The sequence below is a fragment of the Triticum urartu genome, chromosome 6A (assembly GCF_056163025.1).
Source record: "Triticum urartu cultivar PI428250 chromosome 6A, HENAU_Tu73, whole genome shotgun sequence".
NCBI lineage: Eukaryota > Viridiplantae > Streptophyta > Magnoliopsida > Poales > Poaceae > Triticum > Triticum urartu.
In genome coordinates, this window is record NC_141878.1 from 481599328 (window position 1) to 481617252 (window position 17925).

At 55.6% G+C, this 17925-nt stretch overlaps 1 protein-coding gene across 1 annotated transcript; it reads left to right on the top strand.

Annotated features, from left to right (window-relative positions):
* The first annotated feature begins 388 nt into the window (after positions 1-388).
* LOC147965794 (uncharacterized) lies at positions 389-17248 on the top strand. Its single transcript, XM_087528398.1, has 4 exons — positions 389-970; positions 2162-5845; positions 5926-6099; positions 16933-17248. Exon 2 carries the CDS (start codon positions 4880-4882, stop codon positions 5618-5620), a length of 741 nt encoding a protein of 246 aa, XP_087384524.1. The 5' UTR covers positions 389-970; positions 2162-4879; the 3' UTR covers positions 5621-5845; positions 5926-6099; positions 16933-17248.
* Positions 17249-17925: the final 677 nt, after the last annotated feature.

Below are 17925 nucleotides of genomic sequence, written 5' to 3' on the forward strand. Positions count from 1 at the left end.
GATTTCTTGTAGTGGAGGAGATTTGTAACACCCCGGGTGTCATGCTGCAGTAAACTCCTATTAATGGTGCTACATCATCATAATTAAAATTTTGCTAATCATCACTTTGTCCCAAACCGACCTCAAATTCAAATTTAAAAGACAAGTCAAAATTATTTCTCCTCAAGCTATAAAAATAAAATGTGCGAATAGTTCTATACAATTTCCTTGATCAATGTCATGTTTAAACCAACTTGGTTTGACTCACAAATAAATTCCTAGGAAATTAATAAGTGGTCCAAAAGCATTTAAATTGGCCTTTTCAAAATAAGCAAATATTTATAAATTTTCAAATGATGTGAAACATTGTGTGTGGTCTCAAAATATTGCCTACTAATTACGTGCCAAATTTCAAGTTGAACTAAATTTAATTACTTTGGCAATTAAGTAGAAAACAGTACAGAATTAATAAAGCAGAAAACTTGAAAAAAAAAGAAAATGGGCCAAGTGCACACTGTGCACTAGAAGCCTAGTGCTACAGTATCGTGGCCCAAGCCCACCAGGGCATTCTCCATCTTCCTCTGTACAGGAAGCAGAGACCTGTGCGTGGCACACATCCACGCCTCCATGGCCGCCGTGTCGACCATCCGGCGAGCTCCCGCGGTGTACAAGACCATCCCCAAGCCCTAGGACAAACCCTAGACGCCCAGTTCCCTCGTTTCCCCCCTCGCACTCGATCTGGAAGAGGAGCCGAAGCTTCCGGCGCCGCGCCATAGTCGTCATCATGGCCGCCGGCCTCCCCTTGCTGCACCAAGGTGTCCAGAAGCCTCCTCGTGGTCGTCTCCTTCGTCCCCACCAAAGAACCCGAGCCAGGCCGCACCGTACGCTCGGGATCGAGCCGGTTTCTCTGCCACGGCCGCGGCATCTCGCCGTCGATCTACACCACCGCGCCACCCCGGCCGTCACAAGCACGTCCCCGACCTCCCTCTCGGTGAGCTGCGCTGATTCCCCCCGTTTTCCCCTTTGATCCATCGTCATAGGCCCTGTTTTCCATTGTGCCCGGAGCTCCGCGCGTCGCTGGTCTTGTTCGGCTGCTCCCTGGACACGCGCCCGCGTGTGAACCTCCACGGCTTGGCCGTGCCCAAGCGCGCACTCGATCGCCCCTGGCAGCGCCCTTGCCTAGCCACTCGCGCGCTACGGCCGCTGCGCCCCGCGCCCATCCCACGCGCCCACGCCCATCGGCCTGCTGCTGGCACTGCTGCTGTCTTCTGCTACTGTGGCGCAGCCGATGCCTTTGCTTACTGCTGGCGCCTGCTACTTTGCTGTTGCTCGTGCCACCGTTGTTGCTGCTCTCTGCACCGGCTCATTGCTGCTGCTGCTCCTAATCCCTGCCGCTACTGCTCTTTGCTACTGCGTGCTGCTGGCAATGCAGGCCATGGCCGCTATGCACTCCAGTGCATACGTGCATGTATCTTCTACTACCCAGCAAGGCCGCCCCATTAGATTAGTCTAGGAATAGATTAGGTTAGTTTATTTGTTTAGTTAGTGAGATGTGTAGATGACATGTGGCCCTTTCTAGATTAATTTAGTCTAGCTACTTTTATTAGCACATGTGACACTGACATATGGGTCCCCTAGAGATTAAACAAAAATCAAATTACCTACTATCTATGACAATTGGGTCCCGTCGGCACTGTTGACTTTGACTAGTCAACTTTGACTGGGTTGTTGACTTTGACTCTAGCCCCACCTAGCAGTCAAACAACCACACTGGTAGTGTACACATCCTGGGTACACCTAGCTTTTAGTCATTTATTTTCGAAATAAAAGTTTTTCATAAAATCTTTTAATCTTTGAACAATCATATAAAATAAACCGTAACTCGGATGGAAATAATTTATATATGAAAGTTGCTCAGAACGACGAGACGAATTCGGATACGCAGCCTGTTCGTCCGCCACGCATCCCTAGCATAGCGAATCTGCAATCTTCCCGCTCCGGTTCGTTTGTCCGAATATGCCAAACACCGGGAATACTTTCCCGGATGTTTCCCTTTTCGCCGGTATCACCTATCCCTGCGTTAGGTCACCCCTAGCACAACGTATTGCCGCGTCGTACTTTGTGTTACATTTGATTGCTCTTTTATTTATTGTGTTCCCCCTCCGTTACTTCTTTCCGGTAGACTCCGAGTCCGCTGCCGATGTTCGTGTGTTCGACTACATCGAAGACGACCCCTCCTACTTGCCAGAACAACCAGGCAAGCCCCCCCCCTTGATCACCAGATATCGCCTATTCTTCTCTACTGCTTGCATTAGAGTAGTGTAGCATGTTATTGCTTTCCGTTAATCTTATTCTGATGCATAGCCTGTCATTGTTGCTCTAACTGTTGATACCTTACCTGCAATCCTAAATGCTTAGTATAGGATGCTAGATTATCATCAGTGGCCCTACACTCTTGTCCGTCTGCCATGCTATACTACTGGGCCGTGATCACTTCGGGAGGTGATCACGGGCATATGATATATACTTATAATGTTACATTACTTATGATACTATTCGGAGATGGGGGCTGAAGGGGCAGGTGGCTCCATCCAGGTAGTGGTGGGCCTGAGTTCCCGACGGCCCTTGCCGGGGTACTGATCCACGGGCACCTATGGGACCGGCGGACCGGGTCCCTTTCGGTTCGGCGGGGGCGGAGATCGTGCAAAGAGCAAATCGAGGCGATACACGCGAGCGATTTACCCAGGTTCGGGCCGCACGGATGCGTAAAACCCTACTCCTGCTTTGTGGTTTGTATTGATTTCTTGCTCGGGAGCGCGGAGTGCTACAGTACACTTCCGCAGCTAACGAGACCGAGCGTGAGTGTATCTGAGTTAGCTAACCCCCCCTACGTTGCGCACGGGCCTTCTTTTATATGCTCAAGGGGTCACCGACAGGTGGCAACGGAGGCAAAGGGTAAAAATGGAAAGGTGCTGCAGTAGGTACAGCTACCTGCTATAGTGTATCATACCTAACCCTGACGGCAGGGGACAAGGGCCTTAAATGCCCGTCTGTGTCGCCTAAACAGTGCGAAAAGGGACCGCCAGGGACGCCACCGTTCGCCACGATGGCGATCTTGTCAGCGCCGCTTGCCACCGCAAGCCGCTGGCTACACAGCCTCCCGCCACGTACGCCTGGAAGGGCCCCAGAGCGACACGTTGGTGGATGTGCTGGAGCGCGGGCCGAGAGAGGTGGCTTTCCGCGGCAAGCGCCTTGCCGCTGTCGTTGTCTTGTCGCGTCCGGGAGCTTGTCGCTCACCGGGCCTTGCCGGGGCGCGTGGTGCGCCGCGGCAAGTTCCTCGAAATGCCTTGGGTGGCTTTCCCGGCAAGCTCCTCTTGCCGGGGTCTTGGGATGCTTTTGTTAGCCTTCCTGGCAAGCTCCTCTTGCCGGGGTCTTGTCTTCTTGGCTTGGGCACTTTGTTTTTGAATGGCTCCTAAGGAACCACGGAGGACCTTGGCGGTCACCCGGCAAGCCTTGCCGCGGGATGCTGCGACTGCCCGTGCACAAGTTCGGGATACTAGGGTACCCCTACTCTAGTACACCGACAGGAGCCCCCGGGCCTGGGCCATACACGGTGCCGAGCGCTGTTGGGCCAGGCCCAAAACAGGGCACGGGCACGCGCGGCCTAGGTTACACCGTATCTCTCTCCGTATCCACCGCGCCCTCCCCGAACGGCACGCGTCGAATGCGGCGTCGTGGGAGAGATCGTGGGTGGTTTCTTTATTCGGAAATGCGGAACGTCCGCCCCCTCCTTCTTTATAAGCAGGGGAAACAGGGGCAGTTCGCCCACTCGCCCGTTGCTATTCCAATCTCAGAAATCTTCGCCGCTCCCTCGCCTTCCCAAAGCTGAGAGAGAGAGCAGCGCTCCGCTCCCCATCGCCACCAGCACTACCAACGCCGTCAACCTCCTCCACTGCTTCCGCCATGGCTCCAAAAGCCGACAAGGGGAAGGTCGTGAAGTCGACGGAGGCGTAGCGGCTCGCGGCGCTGCGGAAGGAGCGGGCCGTCTTCCCCCCCAAGCTTGGCGCGAAGGAGCTGAGTGAGAACTACTACCTTTTCTGGTCGGCGGAGACGCGAGCGCATCCGTGCACGAAGGTACTCCCCGCCGCCGCTTGGAAGAAGGCTCCGAATGGATACCCCTTTTTTGCTCTGTTCTTCTACTGCGGGCTCTGCCCGCCTTTCTCTGAATTCTTCTGCGACATCATGAATACCTACGGATTCCACCTCCTTGACTTCACCCCCAATGCCGTTCTGACCATGGCAGTTTTCGCACATCTTTGCGAAAACTTTGTCGGAGTCCTTCCCAACGTAGCCCTCTTTCGCCACTTCTTCATACCCCGAGTAGAGAGCCTCTATCCGGCGGAATCGCCTGGATCTCAAGGACCGGCAAGAAGGAAACGTATCTGGAGGGAGAATTCCGCGGCAAGTGGGAGGAGTGGAGGGCAGATTGGTGCTGGATTGACGAGGAGAGCCCGCAGCCATTCACCACCCGGCGCAAAACCCCAGTAGCACGCGGCAGCGATTGGAGTGACGTGGCCTCGGAAGACGACAGGCTGAAGATTGCTGTCACCAGGATCCTGCGTCTCAGGCTTGCCGGGCTTACTGTTGGCGCTGTTGGCGCAGACTTCCTTCGCCGCCGCATCGCCCCTCTGCAGGAACGGGGGAGGCCCACTTGGGAGTTCAAGAACGCGGCAGACATCATGAGGCTGCGGCCGGGCCTCAACTACAACTTCACAGTCCTGGAGCTCAACGCGATGCTACAAGAGATCTTCAAGTATGACCCCCAACATCCCGAGGTGTTCAGGTTGCCGGGGGCGTCGTTCCGTTGTGCAACAATTCCTCGCTCGACCGCATCCGCGCAATGATGCCGGAGTGCGACTCGCATGGAATCGTGCCGACATGGCAGGAGCCTGCAGACGACGTCGTGCAGCAGTTCTTCGATGACTTGGTGGAAGTGCCAATCCGCTTCGACAAGAAGGACAGCCTCACCCGCGACACCACTGATGCAGAGATGGCGCTCATTGCCACTAGGCTGGAAGAGGCAGCGGCAGCCTCAGCCGCGGGCGAGTTTGGATTCATCATGGAGGAGGCAGATGCAGCAGAAGCGGCAAGCCGTGCCGAGCGAGGGGAGCCCGCCGGCAAGAAGGAGCTTGCCGGGCGTGATGCCGAGCCGAGCGAGCCCGCCAAGGACACGAGCGGCTCGCTGGAAATCAACTCCTCTTCCTCCTCATCTCCGGGCAGCTCGCCGCAAGCAGAGCCTCCATCCCCACCAAGAAGGCGTCTCCGCAAGGCCGGTGACGTGGCGGAGCAGCAAGCGGGTCAACAGTCGCCGCGCCGCGTGACACGCTCCACCGTGGCAAACACCGTTGCCGCGGGAGCGCCTCATGCTGCGACGGCAACTGGAGCGGAGTCTAGCCGGACCACCGCTTCAATTCCTGCCGCTGCTCACGCCGCGCCGACAGCCGGAGCGGGATCGTCTCAGACCACCGCCACTGCCCCCGCCAAGCGGCCAAGGGAAGCTACCCCTCCGCCTCCTCGCGCCGGGCGCGTGCCGGACTTCGACTTCTCCGCGTTCAGCTCCGACGAGGAAGAAGAAGAGTAAGCTTCTCTTGCTGTACTTGTAGTTCTCCAATTCTTGCTGTTTTTCTTGTATCTCATTTGCTTTTCTTTCTGAACTTGTTCTTCTTTAGGACTCTGGCCCAGAGAGCGGCAAAGAGAGCTAAGGTTCCGGTGATCATCATCGAGGATGAGCCCACTGCGACAGCAGGTGGCGCGCCCGAGACAACCTTGCCGGACCCGGCGACTTTTCTCCAGAGCAGCCCCCAGCGTAAGTGTATGATTTACTTTCCGTTGTGAGGCGCGCATGGGTACTTGTCTTTGCTGATATCTGCTTGTTGACTTGTGTAGGAGCCGAGCAGCCCCACCAGGAGCCAAGGGAGAATCCCCCGGCAAGGGAGAATTCTCCGGCAAGGGAGGGCTTCCCGGTAAGGGAGAAGTCTCCGGCAAGGGAGGGTTCTCCGGCGAGGGATAGCACCAGCGGCCCCCCGACGGCGGAGACCACGACTGCAGAACCTGGTGCAGGTACTCCTCTTGCTTCAAAACTTCCCTTGGGTTCTTCTTCATTTGATCTTCTTGGGTTTTTGCTGGATTTTGCTTGACTCTTCTCCCCTTGCCGGCTGTCAGACCCATATGCTGCGGAGCAGATGGAGACCGAGGTCGCCGCCGAAGACGTAGCCGGCGCTGGTGATCCCGCCGGCGCCGAGGCCGCCAAGACTGCCGCCGCAGCAACTGGCGAGGTATCTGGCGATCGTACTGACGGCCCAGAGGCCGCAGGAGCGCCAGGCGCTACACCGACCGCCGACCCGTCTGCCGAAGCCGCAGCGCCAAGCACCGAGGAGCCCCAGCCGGGCGTCTACTTGAAGGCCGGCGATGAAGTCTTCATCAACCTCCCCTGGGCGTCAAGCTCTAGGGCGCCGGTCGAGGGGGAGATCTTCGACGGGGAGGTGCTCGCCTCCGCTGGGTTGACGGTGGTTGACACGCCAAGCAGCAGCAACAACGAGTCTGAAGAGGAGCGGCTGCTGTGGAAGTTGCTGTCGCTCTACCGCGCGCGGCAAGCTAAGCTGGAGTCCCGTGAGGCACTTGTCGTGAAGGCGGGATCAGACATTGAAAAGCGCGCGGAAGAGCTCGGGGGTTTCCACCGGGAAGCCCTCCGATCCCTGGCGGAGGAGCAGGAGCAGCTCGCTGAAGCGCAGAAGGCCTTCCTCCTCGAGAAGGCCGAAGTCAAAGAGCGACAGCGACTTGCCGCTGTGAAGCTAGCCATGGAGGAGGGCGAGCTGGCGCAGCGGAAGGTCAATCTTGACGCCCACGAGGAGGAGCTTGCCGCGCGCGAGGAAAAACTCGGCGGAGCCCTCAAACAAGCAGAGGACGCCGCCGCCGCCGCCGAGGCCGCCAAGGAGGAGTTGAAAACGAAGGTGGCGCAGCTAGAAGCCGATCTCGCCGAGAAGGGCAGAGAGCTCAGCGCCGCCAAGGTCTCCAACGTGGATCTTGAGTTGAAGCTAACCACTTTGACCAAGACTCTAGACAGCGCCAAGAAGCGGGAGGCGGCCTTGAAGGAGGAAATCAAGGCCGACAAGGCGCTGTTGGAGAGTGCTGCCGCCACCTAGAACGCTTTCAGGGAGACCGTGACGCACTGGACGGAGAGTCTTGTGAACGCCGCCACAGACATCGACAAGGAGCTGGCGCAGCTGGGGATGGAGGATCTCGGGTATCCCTTCGACGAGAACCTCCAACCCAGCGCCAAGCTCGTCTTGTTCTTCAAGGGCGTGGCGTCGGCCCTCCAGCGGCTCCGGAAGAAGATCCCGAAGCAGCTGGCCGACGAGTCGCGCAAGATCTGCGCGGGAGCTCTTCAGAAAGTGTTGATGAAGGTGGCCTTCCGCAATCCGGGCCTCCGCCTCACCAACGTCCTCAGGACCTTGCCGCCGGATGCTGATCTGGAGGAGCTCAAGGCCCTTGTCGCACCCATTGTGGACAAGGTGAGCAGGATCAAGAGGGTCGAAGGCGATCGCGTAGATTAGGCCGCCCATTTCTTCTTTCCTTGTCGCTGTTTATCATGTCGTGAAAAAAATCTGTTAGAGCTGCGACAAGCTACCTTTGTAATATAACTTTGTTCTGGGCAATGATCGCAACGTTATTCCCTTTACTCGATTCCTCCCTTTGTATGTTTTTGCCCTACGCTTTTAGGGAACTTGCCGGTGCAGGCACCTGAGCCGCGAGCGCTGAGTGCGGGACGTCAGCAGCCTGCTGGCGGTGCCGCTACCGGCAAGAAACCTTGTCGCAACCAGTTGCAGCTCACTTAAGTTGTTGAGCGAACTCGAAACAAAGTAAGGGCGCAACTAGCTACGAGTTGGTTCCTCCGCGCACAGGTTTTCCATACAAAGTTCGGTCGTTCAAGGGAGATAACTTAAAATTTTTAAAAAATTTGATTGCTCAAACTTTGGCAACTTAGCTTTTCTGTTGTTTGCTTCCCGGCAAGGCGAAACTTTCTTGAATGACGTCTGGTCCATACCATCGTCTTCTCCTTTCCTCCCCGGCAAACTTGTGGGCGAGGGGAATCTCCCTTTCAAAAGAAAGAAGAGACAATACAGGTATGGAGCTTTACGGCTCGTTATTGCTTACCGTGGAGTAGGTGCTGCACAAAGTGTCAGATCATATATGCCAAAAAATAGAAAGCATGAAATCGACAAAATGTGCGGAGCACATGAGCTTTACTTATGCACGGGGTCTGCGCCCGGCTTTGTACAAAGGATTACATGCAACAGTGGCAAGACTTGTACAAAAGGTGGTTGCCGGAACAGGTTCCGGCAACCGCGCCTTACGGGTAAAACTTACGAAGATGCTCAATGTTCCAGGAGTTGCTCACCGGAATGCCATCTTCGGTCTCAAGGCGGACAGCGCCAGGCCTAGTGACTCGTTTCACCCGGTAAGGGCCTTCCCACTTCGGCGTCAACTTGTTGGAATTCTTGGCGGACTAAACACGCCGAAGAACAAGGTCGCCTTCCTCGAGACTTCTGGCATTAACTTTGCGGCTATGGTAGCGGCGCAAAGCTTGCTGGTAGCGAGCAGCTCGCACAGCAGCCTGAAGACGGTCTTCCTCAAGGAGCAGCGCGTCATCTTGCCGCAGCTGCTCTTGCTCGAGCTCATCATAAGCGAGCACTCGAGGTGACCCGTATACGAGTTCCGTGGGGATAACTGCCTCTGCTCCATAGACTAGAGCGAAAGGTGTCTGTCCAGTGGCTCGATTTGGCGTCATCCTGATCGACCAAAGAACCACCGGCAGCCCTTCGATCCAGTTTCTTCCGCACTTGTGCAGCCTGTCGAAAGTTTTGGTCTTGAGTCCGCGCAACACTTCAGCATTTGCCCTCTCCGCTTGACCGTTGCTTCTCGGGTGAGCAACAGAAGCGAAGCAGACCTTGGCGCCAAGATCTTGGACGTACTGCATGAAGGTGCGGCTCGTGAATTGTGTACCGTTGTCGGTGATTATCCTGTTAGGGACCCCGAAGCGGCAAACAATCGACCTGAAGAACTTGACTGCTGACTGTGCTGTCACCTTCCTCACTGGTTCCACTTCCGGCCACTTTGTGAACTTGTCGATTGCAACGTACAAGTACTCAAAGCCCCCGACAGCTCGGGGAAAGGGGCCGAGGATGTCGAGCCCCCAGACCGAAAATGGCCAGGATAAAGGGATCGTCTGGAGAGCTTGAGCTGGTTGGTGTATCTGCTTGGAATGGAACTGGCACGCTTCACACTTGGTTACTTGTGCAGTTACATCCTGGAGGGCTGTTGGCCAGAAGAAACCTTGCCGGAATGCTTTGCCGACAAGTGCTCTTGCGCCAATGTGGTGACCACATATGCCTCCATGTATCTCTGCCAACAGCTTTTGTCCGTCTTCCCGGTGAATACACTTCAATTTCACACCGTTGAGTCTTTTTCTGTACAGTGTCTTGTCGACAAACTGGTACATACTTGACTGCCGGGCTACTCTTTCCGCTTCTTCTTGCTCCTCGGGAAGTTCTCCTGTCTGAAGGAAACGGACAATCTGCTGCGCCCATGCTGGAGCTTGTGGCTCGACAACAAGGACTAAAGGCAAATCTGCCGCTGAGGGAACATCCGCTTCTACGGCGAGAACCTGCGGCTCTGCCGGAGCGTGACGTTCCCCGGCAAGCTTGCCGGAGCAAAACTTGCAGGGAGCTTCTGCTTCAACGGAACAAACCCTAGGGCTTGCCGGAGCAGACTGCTCCTCAGCGCTCTTGGCGTTGATCTTGGGGACTGCTGCGGGAACATCCGCTTCTACGGCGAGAACCTGCGGCTCTGCCGGAGCATGACGTTCCCCGGCAAGCTTGCCGGAGCAAAACTTGTCGGGAGCTTCTGCTTCAACGGAACAAACCCTAGGGCTTGCCGGAGCAGACTGCTCCTCAGCGCTCTTGGCGTTGATCTTGGGGACCTTCTTGGCGGTGGCTTTGGGGAGCTCTGCCGGCAAATAGTCACCAGAAATCAACTTCCTCTTTTTGCTCTGTCCAGTTGATGGCGTTACGGACGGCTGAGTCAGCTTGAGCACAAAGATCCCTGGTTCCACAGGTAACTTAAGTGCGGCGCACTTTGACAGGCCATTGGCAATGGCGTTCTGAGCTCTTGGAACATGTTCCATTTGTAGGCCGTCAAAGTGTTCTTCTAGCTTTCTCACTTCGTCGACGTAAGCTTCCATCAACGGACTCTGATAATTCTTGTTTACTTGGCGGACGACAAGTTGTGAGTCACCCCTGACAATGAGCTTCTTGATCCCAAGGTCTGCCGCGATCCTGAGACCGGCAAGCAAGCCTTCATACTCTGCAGTATTGTTTGTTGCTTGCTCCTTGGGAAAGTGCATCTGGACTACGTACTTGAGGTGCTCTCCGGTGGGTGCGACAAGCAGCACACCAGCGCCGGCGCCTTGCAGCGAAAAGGCACCATCAAAGTACATCAGCCACTCTTTGCTTGCTTCCTTGACGGGGATGCTCGTTTCTGGAATTTCTTCATCTGGTGTTGGCGTCCATTCTGCTATGAATTCTGCCAATGCTCTGCTCTGGATAGTTGAAGTACTCTCAAACTTGAGGCCAAAGCTTGACAGTTCCAGTGCCCACTCAACAATCCTGCCTGTCGCTTCTGGATTTTGTATTATCCTCTTCAGCGGAAAGCGAGTGACAACTGTGATCTCATGTGCTTGGAAGTAATGGCGCAGCTTTCTCGAGGCCATGAGAAGGCCGAAAAGCAATTTCTGCACACCAGAGTACCTTGACCTAGCCCCCTGCAGAAGGGAACTGACAAAGTAAACTGGGCGCTGCACCATCTTCTTCTGTGTCTCCTCGTGCATCTGCGCAGATCCATCTTTGTCGGGACCAGAGCTTGCCGGGGAAGCCCCTTGCTTGTCGCTGGATGTGCTTGCCGTGGTTGCTGGCTCGTCATCCGCCTCCCTCTCTGCTACTAATGCAGCACTAACCACTTGATTGGTTGCCGCTATATACAGCAGCAACTTCTCTTGTGGCTTAGGTGTGACAAGTATTGGAGGGGAAGACAGGTATCTCTTCAAGTCTTGCAGCGCAGCCTCCGCTTCCGGAGTCCATCTCATTGGACCTGCCTTTTTCAATAATTTGAAAAATGGCAGGGCGCGCTCAGCAGACCTAGAGATAAACCTGCTGAGAGCAGCCACGCAACCGGCAAGTCTTTGTACATCCTTGACGCGCTTAGGTGCTTCAATCTGCTCAATGGCCTTGATCTTGTCGGGATTGGCTTCAATTCCCCGCTGAGACACAAAGAACCCGAGAAGCTTACCGGAGGGGACTCCAAACACACACTTCTCTGGGTTGAGCTTGAGGCTGATCTTGCGCAAATTTGCAAAGGTCTCGTCTAAATCTTGAATCAGGGTTGCTCTGTCCTTGCTCTTGACCACTATGTCATCCATATAGGCTTCCACATTTCTGTGTATTTGTGGCTCAAGAGCGACATGTACTACTCTTGCAAATGTTGAACCAGCATTTTTTAATCCGAAAGGCATCCGTATGAAACAGTACGTGCCACATGGAGTAATAAATGCGGTCTTCTCCTCATCTTCTTCTGCCATGAAGATCTGATGATATCGTGAGTATGCGTCAAGAAATGAAAGCAAATCACATCCGGCTGTGGAGTCAACAATCTGGTCAATGCGCGGCAAAGGAAATGGGTCTTTGGGACAAGCTTTGTTAACATCGGTAAAATCGATACAAAGTCTCCATTTCCCGTTTGCCTTGCGCACGACTACAGGATTGGCCAACCACGTGGGATGAAGCACTCCTCTGACAAGGCCTGCTGCTTTCAATTTCTTGATCTCTTCTGCAATGAATTCTTGGCGCTCCACTGCTTGTTTCCTGACCTTCTGCTTGACGGGCCGCGCATGAGGACAAACGGCAAGGTGGTGCTCAATTACTTTCCTGGGAACACCGGGGATGTCAGACGGTTGCCACGCAAACACGTCAACATTCGCCCGCAGGAAAGCAACGAGCGCGCTTTCCTATTTAGGGTCGAGAGTGGCACTGATGGTGAAGGTACCACCAATGCCGTCCTCCTTGGCGGACACCTTTTTCATCTCTGGCGGAGCTGCCATCGTCTTCTTACACTTGCCGGTGGAGCTCGATGGTGCATCCTCGATGGCAGCGCAGCACTCCGAGGAGGTGCGCTTGCCGGAGTGGGCATCAGAACTCTTGCCGGACTTGGTCTTCTTCCCCCCGGGAGCTTCAGCGGCAAGTGACTCGTGATCTGCCGCAGCTGCCGCTTCCCGGTAGATCTTGTCGGCACAGATAAGAGCATCCTTCTTGTCGCCGGGGACAGAGATGACGCTTATCGGGCCTGGCATCTTCAGCATGTTGTATGCGTAGTGAGAGGCTGCCATAAACTTGGCGAGTGCTGGACGGCCAAGTATCCCATTGTAAGGTAATGGAATATCGGCAACGTCAAAAGTGACTCTCTCAGTCCTGAAGTTTAACTCGCTGCCAAATGTTACCGGCAGCGTGACTTTCCCCTTCGGCTTGCTCCTTCCCGGGTTGATTCCTTGGAATGTGCCGGTCTCTTCGAGCTCGCTGTCAGGGATCTGGAGTTTCTGGAGTACAGCGGAGGAGATCAGGTTCAAGCCGGCTCCGCCGTCAACTAACATCTTAGTGACCTTGAGGTTGCGGATAGTTGGTGAAACCAACATCGTCAAGCACCCGACCGCAGTTGTGCGATCAGGGTGGTCCTCAATGTCAAAGATGATAGGCGTGCTGAACCATTTCAGAAGCTTGCGTGAGTCGACAGGTGGCTCCGTTGCATTGACTTCCCGCACCCACTGCTTGAGCTGGCGGTGCGAAGTATGCAGAGAAGCACCACCGTCAACGCACAAGACCTCTGTGGCTTTCTGGAACTCCTGCTCACTGGTCTCAACATCATCCATGTCTTCGTCGTCGTCGTCTTTGTCGCGGCCGCGGGGAGGTCTGTCTCCTTGCCGCTGCTTGGCCTTGCCGCTGCGTCCTCCCCGGCCGGTGCGCTTCTTGCTGGATTCTCCAGCACCTCCTTGGGCCCTCTCCTTGTCGCGTCGCTCGTACTTAGCTTTTTGCTGCTGGACAAGCTGCTCGACCTTTTTGCAGCTCTGGAGGTCATGGCCCTTGGTGCGGTGAATCTTGCAGTACTGCTTGTCGGTGCCGTCCTGCTTATCGGCGACTGCCACAGCCTGGCAGTTGGTGCACGCGGCAATCTCCTTGCCGGAGCTACCAACTTTGGCCTTCTTGGCGCCACCTTCGTTGCTGGACTGCTCAACGACTAGCACCTCTTTGCCTTTCTTCTTCCTGTTTCGCCACCGGTTTCTCTTTGCCGGGGCAGCATCCTCGCTGTCAGATCCTTCTGCTCCGGTCTTCTCTCCGGGGAGTTTCCTCCCTTCCTCAGCACGTGCACACTTGTCGGCCAGGGCATACAGCTCACTGACGTCTCTGATCCTGCACATCGCCATCTCCTCCCGCATCCTGCGGTTACGCACGTTCTGATGGAACGCGCTGATGACCGCGGCGGGGTGGACGTCTGGGATGTTATACTATACACGGCTGAACCTCTGAATGTACTTGCGCAGGGGCTCTCCTTCCTTCTGGGCGAGTAGATGAAGGTCACTCTCTTGGCCATGAGGTTTGTGGCCGCCTGTAAAGGCGCCGACAAACTGATGGCACAGGTCTGCCCAGGAGGATATGGAGTTGTCCGGCAAGTGCATGAGCCAGGACCTGACGTTGGGCTTGAGCACCAGCGGGAAGTAGTTGGCAAGGATCTTGTCGTCTCGCCCCCCGGCAGCCTGCACCGCGATGGTGTAGATGCTGAGGAACTCCGACGGATGCGTCTTGCCGTCGTACTTCTCTGGTACGTCTGGTTTGAAATTCTTTGTGCTGGGCCATTGGACTTGCCGCAGCTCACGAGTGAACGCAGGGCAACCTACCGCGTACGGCAAGTCGCCTGGTTCCCCTGGCGCATGCATGTCGACAGAGGGCCCAGCGCGCTGGTCTGATTGACGTCACGCTTCTCTTCGGCGCTCGATGCGAGTACGAGCGTCTTCTTGTTGTCGTTCTTGAAGAACTTGGCGCTGATCGCGACGAGCTCGCGGATCTGATGACGCGGTGGAGTCGCTGTCAAGGTGGATCCGGCGAGACGGCGATCTTGGCCTTCGGGGTGGAGAGTGCACAGTGGTTGCACCCCCACCGGTCTTGTCGCCACCGGCTCGCGCCTGGCTGACCGGCTGCGGCTGCGTCGTGCTCGGCTGCCGTTGAGTGTCGCCGTTGGCGAAGCCGATGAGACTCTGAATGGTGGCCCTCCAGTCGTCGATCTTGTCCGCCGTTGGAGGGTAGTCTAGGAGCAGCTGAGCTCGCCCCAAAGCTTCTGTTGCAGTGGCGGGTGGTGGTGGCGAACGGTGCGAGGAGCGGGATATGCTCGGACTTCTAACCACGTTAGAAGGAGCAGTATCCCGTCCAGGCGACCGTGCCTCGCTCGTGCCAGCATGTTGACGTGCATGGTGGTCTTGAGCGCTCCGAGATCCACCAGCTCGATCTTGGTCTAGCAAACGCATGGTACCGTGAGTACCATGACGCTGCCGGTCCCGCGCCTCCTGAGATGGGCGCGGTGCATGTACGGACGCCGAGGTCTTGGAGTGCGCCCGGTCGTTGTGGGAGCCGGCTACGCCGCCGATGGGCAGCGCGGCCTTGTCCTTGGACCTGGCAGCACCGTGAACTCCCTCGTCGACGCGCGTTCTTCCGCCGGCGCCTGCCCCATCAGCCGTTTGCTCCGGCGATGGTGGGTTCGGCGCGGACGGAGCAGCCGCCTCCGAAACCTTCTTCTTCGGCGGCATGTTGATGAAGATGATGAAGATCTAGCTCGCGAGAACGCCGGATCTGGTTCACACAACTTCGACGCCCCCTACCTGGCGCGCCAAAGATGCCGGGGTACTGATCCACGGGCACCTATGGGACCGGCGGACCGGGTCCCTTTCGGTTCGGCGGGGGCGGAGATCGTGCAAAGAGCAAATCGAGGCGATACACGCGAGCGATTTACCCAGGTTCGGGCCGCACGGATGTGTAAAACCCTACTCCTGCTTTGTGGTTTGTATTGATTTCTTGCTCGGGAGCGCGGAGTGCTACAGTACACTTCCGCAGCTAACGAGACCGAGCGTGAGTGTATCTGAGTTAGCTAACCCCCCCCCCCCTACGTTGCGCACGGGCCTCCTTTTATATGCTCAAGGGGTCACCGACAGGTGGCAACGGAGGCAAAGGGTAAAAATGGAAAGGTGCTGCAGTAGGTACAGCTACCTGCTACAGTGTATCATACCTAACCCTGACGGCAGGGGACAAGGGCCTTAAATGCCCGTCTGTGTCGCCTAAACAGTGCGAAAAGGGACCGCCAGGGACGCCACTGTTCGCCACGATGGCGATCTTGTCAGCGCCGCTTGCCACCGCACGCCGCTGGCTGCACAGCCTCCCGCCACGTACGCCTGGAAGGGCCCCAGAGCGACACGTTGGTGGATGTGCTGGAGCGCGGGCCCAGAGAGGTGGCTTGCCGCGGCAAGCGCCTTGCCGCTGTCGTTGTCTTGTCGCGACCGGGAGCTTGTCGCTCACCGGGCCTTGCCGGGGCGCGTGGTGCGTCGCGGCAAGTTCCTCGAAATGCCTTGGGTGGCTTTCCCGGCAAGATCCTCTTGCCGGGGTCTTGGGATGCTTTTGTTAGCCTTCCCGGCAAGCTCCTCTTGCCGGGGTCTTGTCTTCTTGGCTTGGGCACTTTGTTCTTGAATGGCTCCAAAGGAACCATGGAGGACCTTGGCGGTCACCCGGCAAGCCTTGTCGCGGGATGCTGCGACTGCCCGTGCACAAGTTCGGGATACTAGGGTACCCCTACTCTAGTACACCGACAGCCCTCGACTGTTACTTTGTGGCGGAGCGACAGGGTAGGTTGAGACCACCTAGGAGAGAGGTGGGCCTGGTCCTGGTGGGCATTCGCGGATACTTAACACGTTTAACAAGATCTTGGTATTTGATCTGAGTCTGGCCACTGGCCTATACGCACTAACCATCTACGCGGGGACAATTATGGGCACTCGACGTCGTGGTATCAGCCGAAGCCTTCGTGACGTCAGCGACTGAGCGGCGCGCGCCGGATTGGAACGTAAGCCTACTCTCGTATTAAGGGGGCTAGTTCTGCTTCCGGCCGCCCTCGCAACGTGCAGGTGTGCAATGGGGGATGGGCCCAGACCCCTGCGCCATAGGATTTAGACCGGCGTGCTGACCTCTCTGTTGTGCCTAGGTAGGGCTGCGACGTGTTGATCTTCCGAGGCCGGGCATGACCCAGAAAAGTGTGTCCGGCCAAATGGGATCGAGCGTGTTGGGTTATGTGGTGCACCCTTGCAGGGAAGTTAATCTATTCGAATAACCGTGATCTTCGGTAACAAGACGACTTGGAGTTATACCTTGACCTTATGACAACTAGAACCGGATACTTAATAAACCACACCCTTCCAAGTGCCATATACAACCGGTGATCGCTCTCTCACAGGGCGACGAGGGGAGGATCATCGGTTAGGATTACGCTATGCGATGTTACTTGGTGAACTTACCATCTACTCTCTTCTTCTGCTGCAAGATGGAGGTGGCCAGAAGCGTAGTCTTCGATAGGAATAGCTATCCCCCTCTTATTCCGGCATTCTGCAGTTCAGCCCACATATGTTACCCCTTTTGCCATTTGATACCAATGCATACATATGTAGTGTAGCTCCTTGCTTGCGAGTACTTTGGATGAGTACTCACGGTTTCTTTGCTCCCCCTTTTCCCCCTTCCTATACCCGTTTGCTGCGACCAGATGATGGAGCCCAGGAGCCAGACGCCACCGTCGACGACGACTCCTACTACACTAGAGGTGCCTACTACTACGTGCAGCCCGCTACCGACGACCAGGAGTAGTTTAGGAGGATCCCAGGCAGGAGGCCTTCGCCTCTTTCGATCTGTATCCCAGTTTGTGCTAGCCTTCTTAAGGCTAACTTGTTTAACTTATGTATGTACTCAGATATTATTGCTTCTGCTGACTCGTCTATGATCGAGCTCTTGTATTCGAGCTCTCGAGGCCCCTGGCTTGTAATATGATGCTTGTATGACTTATTTTATTTGTAGAGTTGTGTTGTGATATCTTCCCGTGAGTCCCTGATCTTGATCGTACACGTTTGCGTGTATGATTAGTGTACGAATGAATCGGGGGCGTCACAACTACTCATAGCAAGACTTAACGTATTTACTCACAAAGCATATTCATGTTTATAATCAGAGGGTAATAATATGCATATAGGATCTGAACATATGATCTTCCACCAAATAAACCAACTAGCATCAACTACAAGGAGTAATCAACACTACTAGCAACCTACTAGCACCAATCCCGGACTTTGAGACAAGAATTGGATACAAGAGATGAACTAGGGTTTGGAGATGAGATGGTGCTGGTGAAGATGTTGATGGAGATTGCCCTCTCCCGATGAGAGGAGCATTGGTGATGACGATGGTGATGATTCCCCCCTCCCGGAGGGAAGTTTCCCCGGCAGAACAGCTCTGCCAGAGCTCTAGAGTGGATCCGCCAAGGTTCCGCCTCGTGGCAGCGGAGTCTCGTCCCGAAAAGTTCCTTCCTATTTTTTTCTCATCGAAAGACCTCATATAGGAGAAGATGGGCGTCGGAGAGCCACTAGGGGGCCGGGGCGCCCCCCACCCTCGTGAGCAGGGTGTGGGCCCCCTGGCCTTCATCTTTGGCATGGATTTTTCTTTATTTCTTTTAAGACGTTCCATGGAGTTTCAGGACTTTTGGAGT